General features: G+C 36.5%; 1 protein-coding gene across 6 annotated transcripts in view; it reads left to right on the forward strand.

The window, feature by feature from the left end:
* Positions 1-15549, forward strand: part of OSBPL9 (oxysterol binding protein like 9) — a 175925-nt gene that overhangs the window by 138690 nt on the left and 21686 nt on the right. For 4 of the 6 annotated variants that reach the window (XM_045799562.2, XM_045799560.2, XM_045799565.2 and 1 more), the window contains 4 exons: positions 3891-3929; positions 7510-7600; positions 9537-9641; positions 15297-15456. In XM_045799562.2, coding sequence (XP_045655518.2) covers positions 3891-3929; positions 7510-7600; positions 9537-9641; positions 15297-15456 — 395 coding nt within the window. The remainder of the gene's footprint in view (positions 1-3890; positions 3930-7509; positions 7601-9536; positions 9642-15296; positions 15457-15549) is intronic. The other 2 variants (XM_045799563.2, XM_045799561.2) reach the window with 1 other exon arrangement.

The raw sequence follows: 15549 nt of genomic DNA on the forward strand, positions 1-15549 counted from the left end.
ATTTGTATATTTTTCTTCAAGTTTGTGAGTTGTACTTTCTTGATAGCATCCTGAGAAACATGCATATTTTTATTTTGGATGAAGTCCAGTTTATTTGTATTCTATTGCTTATGCCTTTGGTGGCTTATCTGGGAAGTCATTGCCTACTCCTAGATGACAAAGATTTTTCCTGTGTTTTCTTCTAAGAGTTTTAAAGTTTTAGCTCATATTTGTATGCGATCCACTTTGAGTTCATCTTTGTGATGTGAGGTATGGGTCTAAATTTATTTTTCTGCATGTAGATTTCCAGTTGTCCCAGCCTCATTTGTTGAATCTCATCAAACTTGAATTAGTGTGTTTTATTTTTTGTTGCATATAATTAGTAAGTGTATTGGTCCATAATTAAGGGAGATTTTACTGGGCTGCGTTGCTTTATTAGAGAGATGAGGATGTATTTCATGTATTTTGTTGGTAGGCATGGTTTTAAAAATACTGGAGGCTATAATTCTGGTCAGGAGTCTTCCCAAATTATGTTGTGCTGGTGTTTTTGTTCATTATCATATTTCCAGATCTCAGTCATGTGGGAATGTTCTGAGAAGAGAATAACCTTTGTATTAAGGAATGAGGGATTTATAACCAGATAAACATGCAGTATAATTTAAGTGGGAAGTAGCATTAGACCTTTCCTTTGTTTCATTAACATAATTCATATTGAATTCAGTTACATCTCTAGTTCAGTGCTACTTGAGATTTACCTTTAACTGACCTTGATTAAAGGCCACTTGTGGAATACTTACAAAACAAAAACAAAACAATTTTTTTTATTATTATTTTTTAAGATTTTATTTATTTATTTGACAGAGAGAGACAGCCAGCGAGAGAGGGAACACAAGCAGGGTGAGTGGGAGGGGAAGAAGCAGGCTCCCAGCGGAGGAGCCTGATGTGGGGCTCGATACCAGGACTCCGGGATCATGTCCTGAGCCAAAGGCAGACATTTAACGACTGAGCCACCCAGGTGCCCCAAAACGAAACAATTTTTGAAAAGAAAGATGGAAGTGGGAGCGGGGAGGGGATGAATGTAGCCTTTTCAGGTAGTAAAACAAAATCCCTAAAGTACATGATGAGAATGGATTGATAGGAAGACATTTAATAGTCTATGATTTGACTCTGCCTTAAAAGACCACAACAGTAACAAAAATAATAACCCTGATTTAAAATACCCTGTAGGTAGCATACATTATTAACTGAGAACATTTTAGAGAAAAATTTGTCAGATACTGAAATTTATTTTAAATTATACCAGAATTAAAAGTGGTTGCTTTCTTAGATAATATACATATATAATGTGGTATATCAGTAATCACGACATAACAAACAAATCTAAACTGAGTGTCTTAAAATAGCAACATTCATTTAAATTTTGTTCACAAATACGCTGTTTGGGCAGACCTCATGACTTGTTTCTGTTTCATGAAATATCACCTGTAATGACCTGATGCAGGGCTAAGGATCTACTTTCAAGGTGGCTCACTCAACATGCCTGGGAAGTCAGGCTGGGGACCTAGGCTCTTCTCCGTATAGTCCTTTTTACAGCTGCTTGGGTTTTCTCACAGTGTGGTGGTTGGGTTCTTAGAAAACAAGGTGAAAGTTTGTGACATTTCCATGACGGAGTCTTAGAAAAATCACAGAGTCACTTCTGCTATACTTACTGGTGGAGACCGTCACAAAGGTCCACCTAGGTTCTAGGGTAAGGGATGTGAACACTACCTCTTGTCGGGGCCATTTCTGGAAAATTTAATCTATCACATGTATAGAATATTTCTTTCCAAGAAATCCTTTGGAAAAATCAGTTTAATATTTAGAAATAAATAGGGGAAGACCAGAATTAATTTAAAATGTCATCTGAGCAAGAAACTTTAATTTCTCTTTCTCTATAATTCTCAATTTATTTTCAACTGTCTGTATTAAAAATTAACTGTAACTTTGGATATTCTGAGTATATAGTTAATTTTGCAAATAGGGGTAAACCCCAGCGTGAGTTACACAGTTAACAAAATGCAGTTATTCCCAAGGATATGTAAAAGGTACCCACTGTGCCAGAAGTTCCCAAGACCACCTTTAGGTTTGATGATTTTGATGATTTGCATGGAGGACTCACAGGACCCAGTGTATAATCATATTCATAGCTACACTTTATTAGAGCAAAGGATCCAAAGCAAAATCAGCAAAGGGAAAAGGTACATGGGGCAAAATAAGGCACAAACATCCAAGTGTCTTCTCCTAGTAGAGTCACATAGAATGTGCTTACTTCCTCCAGCAACAAATTGTGACAACATATGTGAAATTTTGGGGCACCTGGGCGGCTCAGTTGGTTAAGCCTCTGTCTTCTGCTCGGGTCATGATCTAAGGGTCCTGGGATTGAGCCCCACATGGGCTCCCTGCTAAGTGTGGAGTCTGCTTAGCCCTCTCCCTCTGCCCGTTCCCCCCTACCGCTTGTGCTCGCTCCCTCCCTCCCTCTGTCTCAGATAAATAAATAAATAAAATCTTAAACAAAAAGAAAAACCACATGTCAGATGTTGTCTACCAGAGAAGCTCATTGAAGACTCAACACCCTCGTTGGGACCTTGTCATGTAAGCACTCTCTACCTAGCACTTATCAAGATTCCAGACTTCCGGTTTATGTTGTTAGCATAAACCATATTGCTTACTTAAACAGTTTAGGCACAGTGAGCCACTCTTATCTGATAGAGTGGTGGGGACCCTTCTGAAATCCAAGTTCCTAGTCATTAGCCAAAGGCCACCTTTGCAGGCAGGCAGGCCTGCTATGTTAATGCTTTTCTGTACCTGCACTTAAAAAAAAAAAAAAAAGCCCAATTCTTCAAACTGCTCTTGGTTGACCCTTCAATATGTAGGTTTCTGAGTAAACTCAGTAGTTAAAGAAAAAGTTATAGATATAAATGAGATACACGTTGGCCATTATGTTTAAAACCAAGACCAAATAATTGGTTCTGTTAAAACTTTAAAACTTCCTGATAGTATGGAGCTAGAACTTTAAACAGTATTATTTAAAATTAAACATGCGATTTACATAATACAAATAGGTAGATTAAAATTACAGAAATGAATGTATTGATAACTTTCCATCACCTTCTTCCTGAAGTACATCATTGGAGAAGCAAGGCAAAATAGCATATTAAGAACATGAGTTCTGAAACCAGACTATTGGAATCCTGGCTCCCCACCCTCTATCTGTCTCAATGTTCTCTCATGTCCAATAGGAATAATACTAGTACCTATCTTATAGAGTTGTTGGTGGAATAATAAATACAAAATATTTGTCAGGCAGTAAGTGTTAATTCGTATGTCATTCCATGGAAACAGTGATTCTGTTTACTAAAACAAAAAGCAAACCATCTATTTAGAAAATTATAATTCTGGGGCCTGCAGCCAGAATATGGGAAATCCTGTCTATCCCAAGCTTTTAAGGGTATATGATTCTTATACCTTTAAAGTGCAGTGAAAGTTCGGGGGTTGTGTGTAGTTAGCATAATTTACTATAAAATTAAACCCAGAAATATTCAGGGTCTTCAATCCTAAATTAGTATATCTGCTGTTAATAGTTGATACTGATGTGACTACACAGTTCCATAGGATATTTCTATAAAGAATTTAATTAAGTGCCTATATAGAAAAACAATTGCCATGCTGTTCGTGGTGGTGGTGGTGTAGCCAGTGACAGAATGACGCTTGGCTAGCAATGTACGAACGGAATTATGATCTCAGTAGAAGCTGAGAAATAGTTCTCTAACATTACTTACTAGTAAAATAAGCTTTCATAATAGGGAAGAAAGTACAGAAGGACTTACATACATAAAAGAGTGAAGTTAATATTTTTAACATTTTTCCTTAAGGACCAGTGTAATGCGGAGAAGCACGCAGATGGAATTATAGTAAGTTTAATCTAATCTTTTTGTTTCCCTTTACTTCTGCAGAGCATTATAACCAGTCATGTCAGGAGAAGCCTGAACTTCTATTCATTTTTCAACACAAATTCTTCTTTTCACCTACTCACTGCTTTTTGTTGTTGACTCTTGCAATTTTCCTTAAGCTTCTAAAGTTGGCCATCTTTCAGCAATCATTTGCAGGGAAAATGTTAAAATTTTTCTAAGTGTTGGTTCAGATTGAATCACTTTGCATGTGTTAACATGAAGGGTTAATCATGGTGTGAAAACACAGCTTTTATGACTAAGGCATAACTCACAGTGCTGCATTTCTTGTCAAACTTTTTTCTCAGATGAAAGAAGGGGAGGGATTCAATATTGAAACATCTTAATCTGTTTAATATTGTTTATCGGTTTCTGTTTTCTTTTATTTTTAGATTTTGTGTGCTGTGTTAACTGTTGTTGCTACCGTGGTATATATTGTGTTTTTATTAGAACAAATTACAACATGAATTCTTTCACTTATAGCCATTTTCTTGTTCTTTCCTCCTCCTCAGCTTTTTACTCTTCCCTTAGATTCAACTTCTCCTTTAAAAAGAAAAGAAAATTTTATTGTTGGTATTTTCCATCTGGACATAAAAGTTAGAGTTTGAAGACTTGTAGTTGGAGTGACCCTATTTTTATGGTAACTTAGTGACTTCTGTTTAGACTGTTTCTAAAGCAGGAGGCAGCCCCTTTTTTTGTCCCAAGACTTTACAGATGCCAACTTGTCTGAGATCTGGAAACTGAAATCTTCTAAACCATCTCATGATTATACTTGAAAGGATAGCATGTTACCTTTATATTTGGTTTAAAATGAAAAAAAAAGTTAAATATCGATGTTTGCATATTTCTTAAGAAGCCAGAGATAGGAGAAGCATTTTTTAAAATTTGAATTAAAGACATTGGAATTTTTATCTTTCTTTTCACAGTATGAGTTCAGAGTTTGAGCCATGGTGATACAATACAATTATGTGATCTAAATACAATATAATGTAATGTAGTATCTCTTCCTGAGCTATCAGTTAAGACTGTAAGCCTCTTGGAAAAGGACTATATATGTTGTCTAGCATGTCATGGTCCCCAAAGATCCTAAGGAAAATCATGTTGGCAATTACTTTTATCTCTTTTTCTTCAAAACAAAATTACTTTTTATTATGTTTTAAAAATGGCAGTTTTATAAAGCATACCAAAAATGTTTGGTCATTTGCAATTAAAAACATCTAGAAAGTTTCAACTTACAGAAAATCTAAACCTATAGAAAACAACCATACTCGAATCATTCGATCAAGGACTATAGCACTTTTTTTTTTATTTTTAAAAAGGAAAGGAAGCATTCATGGTTTAATTCTTGGACCCACACAGCTAGATCCTGGCCCTGCTACTCACTAGCTGTGATCTCAGGCAGGTTACTTGACCTTTGAGCCTTAGTTTCCTCATCTTTAAAGAAAGATGGCCGGATCTACCTCAGAACATTGTTGTAAGGTACAGGATGAGCACAGAATCAATAAATGCTAGCTATACATAAATACATGTATATATAATTTATATTTTGCATGAATGTTATTAATGTTACAACTGGTTAGAGCTGAGGATTATCATTTATTTGTGCTTCTAAAGCTCTGCACATTCATTTTCAAAGCAAGGTGTAGAATGTATTTGACATATTTTAGCTTGATTGAATAAGGACTGTAGATAAGTATGGAGTAGCTATATTCTGTTAACAAGCAACAAAAGATATTTGGTACTTTTAATATACATGCAAAAATCTAAAAGATTAGACAAGCTTAATCTTTAGACCATTTCATCTGGAAAACAAAAGATTACATTCAAGAGATAGAATTCTGCTGGTCTCTTTTTCCAGAGTTATTTCTTAGTCTTTTCAGTAATTTTTCTTATATAAAAGGTGAGGATAAGGAGGTGACATACTCTCCTTCCCATGGGTCAATATATTAATGGGATTTTGCCTTTGTAAAGCACTTGGAATTCTTTGCAGAAAACCATTAGGTAAAAACAAGGAATTTATTCTAAGAACAGCTACAGGACTTGTTGAAACATTTCTTTAGTTATTATGTCCTGGTCCAGTATCTGAAGATAGAATCATAAAGTAATAACCAGAAAGCCTCTATAGAACATACAATCCAGACATTTCTTCATTTTACAGACTGGGAAAGTGAGGACCACAGTAGATAAAAGACTTGCCAAATCCTTGGTATAATAAGGATTCTAAGGAATTAAAATTCCTAGTCTGTTTTATTTGTGCTCTTCCCAGTACTCCACAACCTTCCCTACTTCATTTGATTAGGGTTTTTATTATTAGTGATTGTTTTCAGGGTCTCTTCTCTAAGTGTCTTTTATTTTCCTGTTAAAATATTTATAGTCAGTAGACTATTGTGACAAGCATCAGAATTCTTGTGCTCAAATCATTTGATTTAAGAGATCTGATTTAGTGATTTTTAATATTTATGCGGAGAGGGGGTTTAAGAAAAAAAAATCTGGAACTTAAGCATTAAATGAGAATGCTGTAAAAACTTTCCCCTTAACTCAGTTTCCATTACTAAAGGCTTATAAATTTTTGAGTACTTTTGGTGCTCATTAATCAGTAAAGTATTTCTCTTCTAAATCTGTTTCAGTATTTTCTGTTATAAGCTTTCCCTAATATATATGTGAAGTTTAGTTTTCTGGATCAAGGAAACCTAAAGAACTTAAAATTTTATTTCTTGGGTTTTATCTGGTATAGTCTTCTAAATGATAGATCTAAACTTTACTCTGGCAATGACCTTAGTTTAAACCTACCCACCTCCAAGTAAAAAAGCATCAGTAAACTATGGAGTCTTGTTTTTAAAATGTCCTCATGCTGGCAGAACAAGTTCTTGGCTTGAAATCAGAAAGACCTAGACCTTTTTTTCCTATAAAATTGTAACTACGTATATATTTTTTTTCTTCTCAATCCTCAAAAAGAAAGCCTTCTTCCCTGCATCCCCAGTTAGAAGATACATCCCTTTGCCTTTGGTGACTGTAGAACTAGGTGCCTGTACGTTGTGTGCACGGTGATAGAAGGTGGCAATAGTGTAAGATGGAAAAGTAAAATCCTCGTGATGCAGGTATACTTACCAGTTATAGTTGTAACGTTTAATAACACCAAAGTAAGAGAGCATTTCTCTCTATCTTTGATAGAAAAACATTTGTGGTGAATTGAGAAATAAGTGAGAAGTACTGAACTGAATTGAGAAGTTACTGTTTTGGCTTTGTGAAATTTCCCCCACACCATTTTACAACTCTTTGCAGGTTTTTCCATTTACCTTTATCTTTCTGTATGACAGAATTTCTTTCATTTTCCCTCCTTACTGTGTTGTTTTGTTTTTTAAGAAACTCTCAGACTTCTGTATCATAAATGCATTTCATTTCCTCTTTGCATTTTAATCAGCGTATCTATATAGCTACCCTCAGGACTTTGCTGTCAGAAATGTGGGCATTTCGTACATTTGGGAGGGTCAGCACTGGAAGGGCATTTAATTAAAAATAACTGTACTGTGTTTCTTTATCTCAGAGTACTATTAATCCTGTAGATGCAATATATCAACCTAGTCCCTTGGAACCCGTGATCAACACAATGCCTACCCAGACTGTCTTACCTCCAGGTGTGGTATTTGCAAAAATGTTTCAGATTCACTGATTAGAAAAAACTTAATTTGTACAGCTGTCATAGTAATCTTGAAGGGCTCGTTTTTGGTTTTGTTTTTTTGTTGTTTTGTTTTTAAGATTTTATTTATTTGATAGAGTGAGAGAGCACAAGCAGGGGCAGCGGCAGGGGGAGAAGCAGGCTCCCTACTAAGCAGGTAGCCCAATGTGGGGCTTGATCCCAAGACCTTGGGATCATGACCTGAGCTGAAAGCAGACGCCTAACCAACTGAGCCACCCAGGCACCCCTGGTTTTGTTTTTTAATAAGTAAAAGGAATCACAGAAAAATGGTACAGCAGAAAGTGAACTGGAAAAAGATGATAATATTTTTGGTATTGGGGGTTTTTTAATAAAATGAAAGTTTTTAGTTTTCAAAGTGAGATGGAAGGAAAACATCGTTACTAAGACTTGGATTAGCTGGTGGGACAGAATCCTATGACCCAGGATACATGCTACCAAAGAAAGCTTAATATACATTGACCTACTTGAAGGTAATCCAGGAACTTTCTATTTTGGGGTATTTTTTATAGCTACGAAAAAGAATGCAAATGGTTTCTTCTTCATGGTGGACTCTAAGGTAATGGAAGGAAGGGCGAAATTTGTGATGCCTACCAATTAGAAAGACCTGTATTTTTAATTATAGAGTAATCAGTAGTATTTTTTTTTTTAACTAGCAAAGGAAGGCTTATGGACAACACCCATGTATATGAATTCCATTTATCTTTTGTGGCATCCAACATTTCTGTTTTCTTGACGATGTAGTTAAGTCAAAAATTGTAACCAAAAAAATCCCTTTAAAAATACTTAAAATACTTAAAAATACTTAAAAGGAAATCCTTTTGTGAATTTTGATTCCTTAAGAGAATGAACTAATATCTTGTGGGGCTAAAGAGGAAGTACTACTGTGCCCCCATTTTATTTTACTTTATTTTTTTAAAGATTTTTTTTTTTTTTTAAGATTTATTATTTGTCAGAGAGAGAGCACAAGCGAGCACACAAGCAGGGGGAATGGCAGGCAGGAGGAGAAGCAGGCTCCCTGCCGAGCAGGTAGCCCAATAGGGGACTCGATCCCAGGCCGAAGGCAGATGCATAACCGACTAAGCTGTCCCTAAAGATTTATTTATTTGAGAGAGAGAGAGAGAGAGAGCACGCGCACATGGGCGTGTGCGCGAGCAGGAGAGGAAGAGGGAAAAAATCTCAAGCAGACTACCCACTGTGTGCAGAGCCCCAATGCCGGGCTCGATTCCATGACCCCAAGACCAGACCTGAGCTGAAATCAGGAGTGGGGTGCTCAACAAACTAAGCCACCCAGGCGCCCCGTGTGCTCCATTTTAAAATGATTATCTGTGGTTTGATGCTTAGAAAAACTTTATCATCAGAAGTGTTTGCTAGTTTTATAGAGCATTTTTACTGATGTTTTGGCCTACCCTGACTAGTCTCTTGATATCCTGCCTAATATCTTAGTACTTGGTAGCATATCACCATTGAATTTAAAGGGGGATAGAAGGGGGGGCGCCTGGGTGGCTCAGTCGTTAAGTGTCTGCCTTCGTCTCAGGGCGTGATCCCAGTATTCTGGGATCGAACCCCGCATCAGGCTCCTCCACTGGGAGCCTGCTTCTTCCTCTCCCACTCCCCCTGCCTGTGTTCCCTCTCGCTGGCTGTCTCTTTCTCTGTCAAATAAATAAATAAATAAATAAAATCTTTAATAAAAAAAAAATAAAAAAAAAAATAAAGGGGATAGAAGGTCCAGAAGAAGGAGTAGCATGGAACTTGACTTAATGGAAGACAGTTTCAGAAATTAGTGATCTTTAAGATTTTGAATTCCACACAACTGCATTTAATACAGTTGTATTTGGCTTTTTTTCTAACTTATTTCATATGTTCAAATCTTCTAGAACCTGCTCAGTTGTGTAAGTCAGAGCAGCGTCCATCTTCCCTACCAGTTGGACCTGTATTAGCTACCTTGGGACATCATCAGACTCCAACACCAAATAGTACAGGTACAGATTTTTGTAATTTAATTCTCATAACTCCCCATTAACATTTAAGATTTGTGTCTGATTGCTCATGGGAAAAAGGGTGAAATGTGTTACATATTTGTGTTGGAGATATCATAATTTTATCATCATCCTATACATGAAGTGGTTAACTTTGTGATAGAGCCAGAAGCTTTAGTAATAATTACATTTTCTTTAAGATTTTATTTATATATTTGACACGGCAGGGGAGAGCAAGCACAAGCAAGGGGAGCAGCAGGCAGAGGGAGAAGCAGGCTCCCCGCTGAACAAGGAGCCCGATATGGGGCTTGGTCCCAGGACTCTGGGATCACGACCCGAGCCGAAGGCAGCCGCTTAACCGACTGAGCCACCCAGGTGCCCCAGTAATAATTACATTTTAAATAAGATAAAATACTGTAGGATTTTGTTTACCTTAAGAAAAGATTTATTTTGAAGATCTGTATTTTCTTTTCAAAGAAATTTTCTTGAGGGGCGCCTGGGTGGCTCATCTGTTAAGCGTCTGCCTTTGGCTCAGGTCGTGATCCCAGGGTCCTGGATTCGAGCTCGCATCAGGCTCCCTGATTGGCAGGAAGCCTGCTTCTCCCTCTCCCACTCCCCTTGCTTGTGTTCCCTCTCTTGCTGTCTCTCTCTGTAAAGTAAATAAATAAAATCTTTAAAAAAAAAAAAAAAAGTTAAAATTTTCTCGAGTCAGACTTGTAATACTTTTATTACTGTAAAGGAATGAGACAGTACAAAAGTATAGAGAACAAAAGCTGAAAGTCCTCTTTATTCTTCCCTCTGTCATTTGCATGTGTTTACATGTATTTGTATGCATATATGTACATATATACCTATATTGTGTATTTTTTTAATTAAAAACTTTATCTTTAAAATAATTTGAGAAAGAGAGTGAGCATGAGTGGGGGGAGGGGCAGAGGGAGAAGCAGATTCCCTGCTGAGCAGGAAAGCCCAATGTGGGGCTCTGTCCCAGGACCCTGGGATCATAACCTGAGCCGAAAGCACCCGCTTAACTGAGCCACCCAGGCACCCCAGTTTTGTGTTTGTTTGTTTGTTTGGTATAGTTAACAATGTTCACATTAGTTTCAGGTGATAACTTGGTGATTTGATAAGTTTATATATTATGCTTTGTTCCCCCAAGTGCGTAGCTACCATCTGTCCTGTTACATCACTGTTACAATATCATTGACTATATTCCATATGCTGTGCCTCTTATTCCTGTGACTTACTCATTCCATAACTAGAATCCTGTATTTCCCTCTCCCCTTCACCCATTTTGCTCAGCCCTCCACCCCTCTCCTGTCTGGCAGCCATCATTTTGTTCTCTGTATTATAGGTCTGATTCTGCTTTTTATTTGTTTATTCATTTGTGGGGTTTTGTTTTTTTGTTTGTTTTTAAGATTCCACTTATGAGTGGAATCATGTGGTATTTGTCTGTCTCAGTCAGGCTTATTTCACTTAGCATAATACCCTCCAGGTTCATCCATGTTGTCTCAAATGGCACAGTCTCATCCTTTTTACGGCTATGTAATATTCCTCTCTCCCTGTGTGTGTGTGTGTGTGTGTGTGTGTGTGTGTGTGTGTGTGTGTACACATTTTCTTTATTCACCTGTTGATGGACACTTAGGTTGCGTCCATATCTTGGCTATTGTAAATAATGCTGCAGTAAGCATAGAGGTGCGTGTGTCTTTTTGAATTAGTGTTTCTAATGCTTGTTGTTTCTTGTCATTTTGACTTTAGCCATTCTGTCTGGTATAAGGTGATATCTCATTGTGGTTTTGATTTGCATTTTGATGATTGATGATATTGAGCACCTCTTCATATGTCTGTTGGCCATCTGTACTTCTTTGGAAAAATGTTTATTCAGTCCTCTGCCCCTTTTTAAATCCGAGTATTTGTTCTTTTGGTATTGAGTTGTATAAGTTCCTTATGTATTTTGGATATTAACCCCTCATTGGATATATCATTTGCAAATATCTTCTCCTATTCACTAGGGTGTCTTTTTGTTTTGTCAACAGTTTCTTTTGCTGTGCAAAAGCTTTTTATTTTGATGCATAGTCCCAATTGTTTAATTTTGCTTTTGTTTGCCTTGCCTCAAGAGGCGTATCTAGAAAAATGTGCTACAGCCAATGTCAGAGAAATTCCTGCCTGTGTTCTCATCTAGGATTTTTATGGTTTCAAGTCTCACATTTAGATCTTCCATCCATTTTTGAGTGTATTTTTGTGTATAGTGTTCGAAAGTGGTCCAGTTTCATTCTTTTACATGTAGCTGTCCAGTTTTCCAGCACCATTTATTGAAGAGACTGTCTTTTCCCCATTGTATATTCTTTCTTCTTTGTCACAGACTAAGTGTTCTTGCCTCCTTTGTCATTAATTGACTGTATAGTCAGGGATTTATTTTTGGGGTGTCTGTTCTGTTCCACTGGTACGTGTGTCTATTTTTATGGCTGTTCCATACTGTTTTGATTACTTCAACTTTGTAGTATATTTTGAAATCTGGTATTGTAATACCTCCACTTTATTCTTCTTTCTCAGGACTGCTTTGAGTATTGGGGGTTTTCTGTGGTTCTATACAAATTTAAGTACTATTTGTTCCAGTTTTGTGAAAGTACATTGTGTTCTTTCTTATTGTTGTTTTAACCTGAATGACATTATGTGTTTCTGTGACTTTCTCTTTTCATTTAATAGAGAACGTTTAGAGAGCTTTCCGTGTTTATACCATTAGGCCTACAGTGTTCTTTTTATGGCTGCCTGAGCACATATTACCTATTTTTCTGCTGATGAGCATTTAGGTTGTTTCTAGGATTTTCCTGTTACAAGCAGTACTTCTGTGAATATCCTTGTACAGCCACTTTTGGCACATACATTTTTTTAAGGTTAGATTTATCATTCTTTCACATTTTTGTCATTTTTTTTAAAGGTTTTATTTATTTGACAGAGAGAGAGACAGCCAGTGAGAGAGGGAACACAAGCGGGGGGAGTGGGAGAGGAAGAAGCAGGCTCCCAGTGGAGGAGCCTGATGTGGGGCTTGATCCCAGGACTCTGGGATCACGCCCTGAGCCGAAGGCAGACGCTTAACAACTGAGCCACCCAGGCGCCCCACATTTTTGTCATTTTATAAGCAAAAAAAAGTTACTTCATTTTAATTTGTCTTCTCTTTATTTAGACTTATGGTCTATAATATTTTTTTCTGTAATTTATAAGGCATGCTATTAATGTTAGATTTATTTCCTGTTTTAAAACGGATTAGTTTTTCATTGAGATGCCTGTTGAGCCAAATTCAAAGGAGAACTTCATGCTTTTGTCCCTATTATACCTAGAGGAAGTAGGAGGTAAGCCCCTGCTTGTCGCTCCACAGTTTGCTTTTCTGGACAGGACTTTTCCTTCTGTCCTGTAATAATGAAAATTACTTTGTGACTTTAGCCCATTTTGAAATTTGAATTGGTAAAGATGCTGATGCTGTTACTTTGTTCTTTAATATTTAACAGCATGGGCAGCTGTCTTCTGAATTTTGAAAGAAAGTAAGCAAAAATAGCTCTTCTGTGAAACTCTTGGGAAAATGCTGACAAATAATTTGAATAATGAGGTTGAAATGTTTGGCTGACTTTTTTCTGTATTTCATTACTTGTATCACCTTTTGTTCATTTTTAAAACAGTACCTGTGCTTTCTTTCTTTTTTTTTTTTTTTTTTTTAATACATGAAAGGATACTCCAGGGGCGCCTGGGTGGCTCAGTCAGAGTTAAGCGTCCAACTCTTGATTTCGGCGCCAGTCGTGATCTCAGGGTCTTGAGACGGTGCCCTGCATCAGGCTCATGTGGTCAACGTGGAGAGATTGTCTCTCTCCCTATCCCTCTGCCTCTCCCTCTTTCTCTCTCTCTCAAAAAAAAAAAAAAAAAAAAAAGAAAGAAAGAAAAAAGGAAAGTAAAAAAGGATACTCTGGTTTCTCTTCAGATTGTATAAATCTTTCACCTTTTACTAAAGAAAGGATTATATCAGTTTGGAAACAGCCAAAATTGTCTGTTTGGAGATATATAAAATTAGTTATAAACTTTGAAAAAGTGATTAAGTACATTTAGGATAATTGTAATAAATAATTTGGAATATAAATTATTTCAGAAGATACTTTTAAAATACAGCATTTTAGAGTAGCTAGATTTAAAGAATTTTTAGAAATGAAATTAACATATGGTTTATGTCTAGATTTTTTTCAACCTAATTTCTTCTTCTTCACCTTTCTTTAACTCTCTCCCTAATACAAAAAAGAAATAAGGTAACAACTGAGAAAAGAAATAATATATGTTCCTATAAGAAAAACTCGGTTCTTTTGTTTGCACTTCCCAAACTCATTTTCTCCTTGGACACATTTTTAATTGTGTGATCACCTGGAGTGTTTGCATGTTACTTAATCATTTTTAATTCCTGGGTGGTCTGGGGGCTTTTTTAAAATTACTATTATTACCTCTTTCAGTAGGAGAAAGTCTCTTTCTCATCTTACTGCCACTATTGAAGGAGGAAGGGGGGAAGAATTTAAAGTTACTTGCTAAGATGAACTATTTTTGGAATTTCCACAGTAAGATTACCTTTTTTGGTGGCAGACTTTTTCTGTTATGTTTTTAAAGTATCTTTCTCTAACTATTGAACCGTAGACAGAAGGATGGGCTAAAAATCCATGGGTGACTCTGGATTCCTTTTTATTGCTTCTATTTCTCAACTTCTAGAACTATGGCCTTGGCTTTTAGATTGCCAGCATTGACAATTAAATTTACTCTCTGCCAGGCATCTGTCACAGTTTCGCACAAATTGCCTGAGAGCCTGTAGATGCTCTGTAAACACTTGTTGAATTAATCTCAGTAATCCTCCATTGTTTGATACTTTTATTGTTTTGTTACTAGACAATCATGATCACAGAGATAGATTGTAGTCTTTCTGTGGATCTCTGTTAATTACTATTTCCTTAGACTGCTTAGGTTTAAAAAGATGTTCTTCCTAGTCCTTTCCTTTTCTGCATTCTTCCTGTAGTAGACCTCTGTTTTTCTCTGCCCCTGAGCCCCAGGCACCTCACTTTGATTTAGGTAGAAAAGAAGTAAGGAGTTTGGATGGCAAGTGCTTGTGGTGCTTTTGTGTTTTTGTGTGACTGCCAAAACATAATGACTAATGTGAATGTGATATCCTGGACAATATTTTAATTTTCATGTGGTCTTTGATATTCTTTCTTATGGCATTCTCATTGTGTCACTGCTGCCTAATTTAAATATCTGAATCTACAGTATAATATAGGAACCCTGACTTTCCATTGGTATTGTATCTGTTGTGGGACTTCTAACTCCAGAACTCACACACTGTGATTACAATCAAAAGATTGTATAATTTTATACAATTATATAGATATCGATGGTCGATATCTTTATAATTACAAATGGGAACATAGCAGTTTTTCATTTAAAAGTCTGTCCCATTCTATAATGTGATTTGCCTTTTTCTTTGTCTAGTTTAAGTGTTGATTTTCTTTACAGAGAGTGTAAGGACTTCTACCAACTTAACTTTTTGATTTTAGAAAAGTCTGTTTTGCTCCATCTCCCTGATTTTTTTCCCTCTATCACCAACATTGTCTCCTAATTTAAAATGTTTTCATTTCCTAGGCAGTGGGCACTCACCACCTAGTAGCAGTTTGACTTCTCCAAGCCATGTCAACTTGTCTCCAAATACTGTCCCCGAGTTCTCTTATTCTAGCAGTGAAGACGAATTCTATGATGCCGATGAATTCCATCAAAGTGGCTCATCCCCGAAGCGCTTAATAGAGTAAGTAAATGAACTATGTGTTTCAATGACTCTTTTGATTTTAAAAATTAATTTGATTTTGAAAATGGTGTGAATGACAGACTCCCTTACAAT

The sequence above is a fragment of the Ursus americanus genome, chromosome 12, assembly GCF_024610735.1.
Source record: "Ursus americanus isolate L20-20 chromosome 12, mUrsAme1.1.p, whole genome shotgun sequence".
NCBI classification, from domain to species: domain Eukaryota; kingdom Metazoa; phylum Chordata; class Mammalia; order Carnivora; family Ursidae; genus Ursus; species Ursus americanus.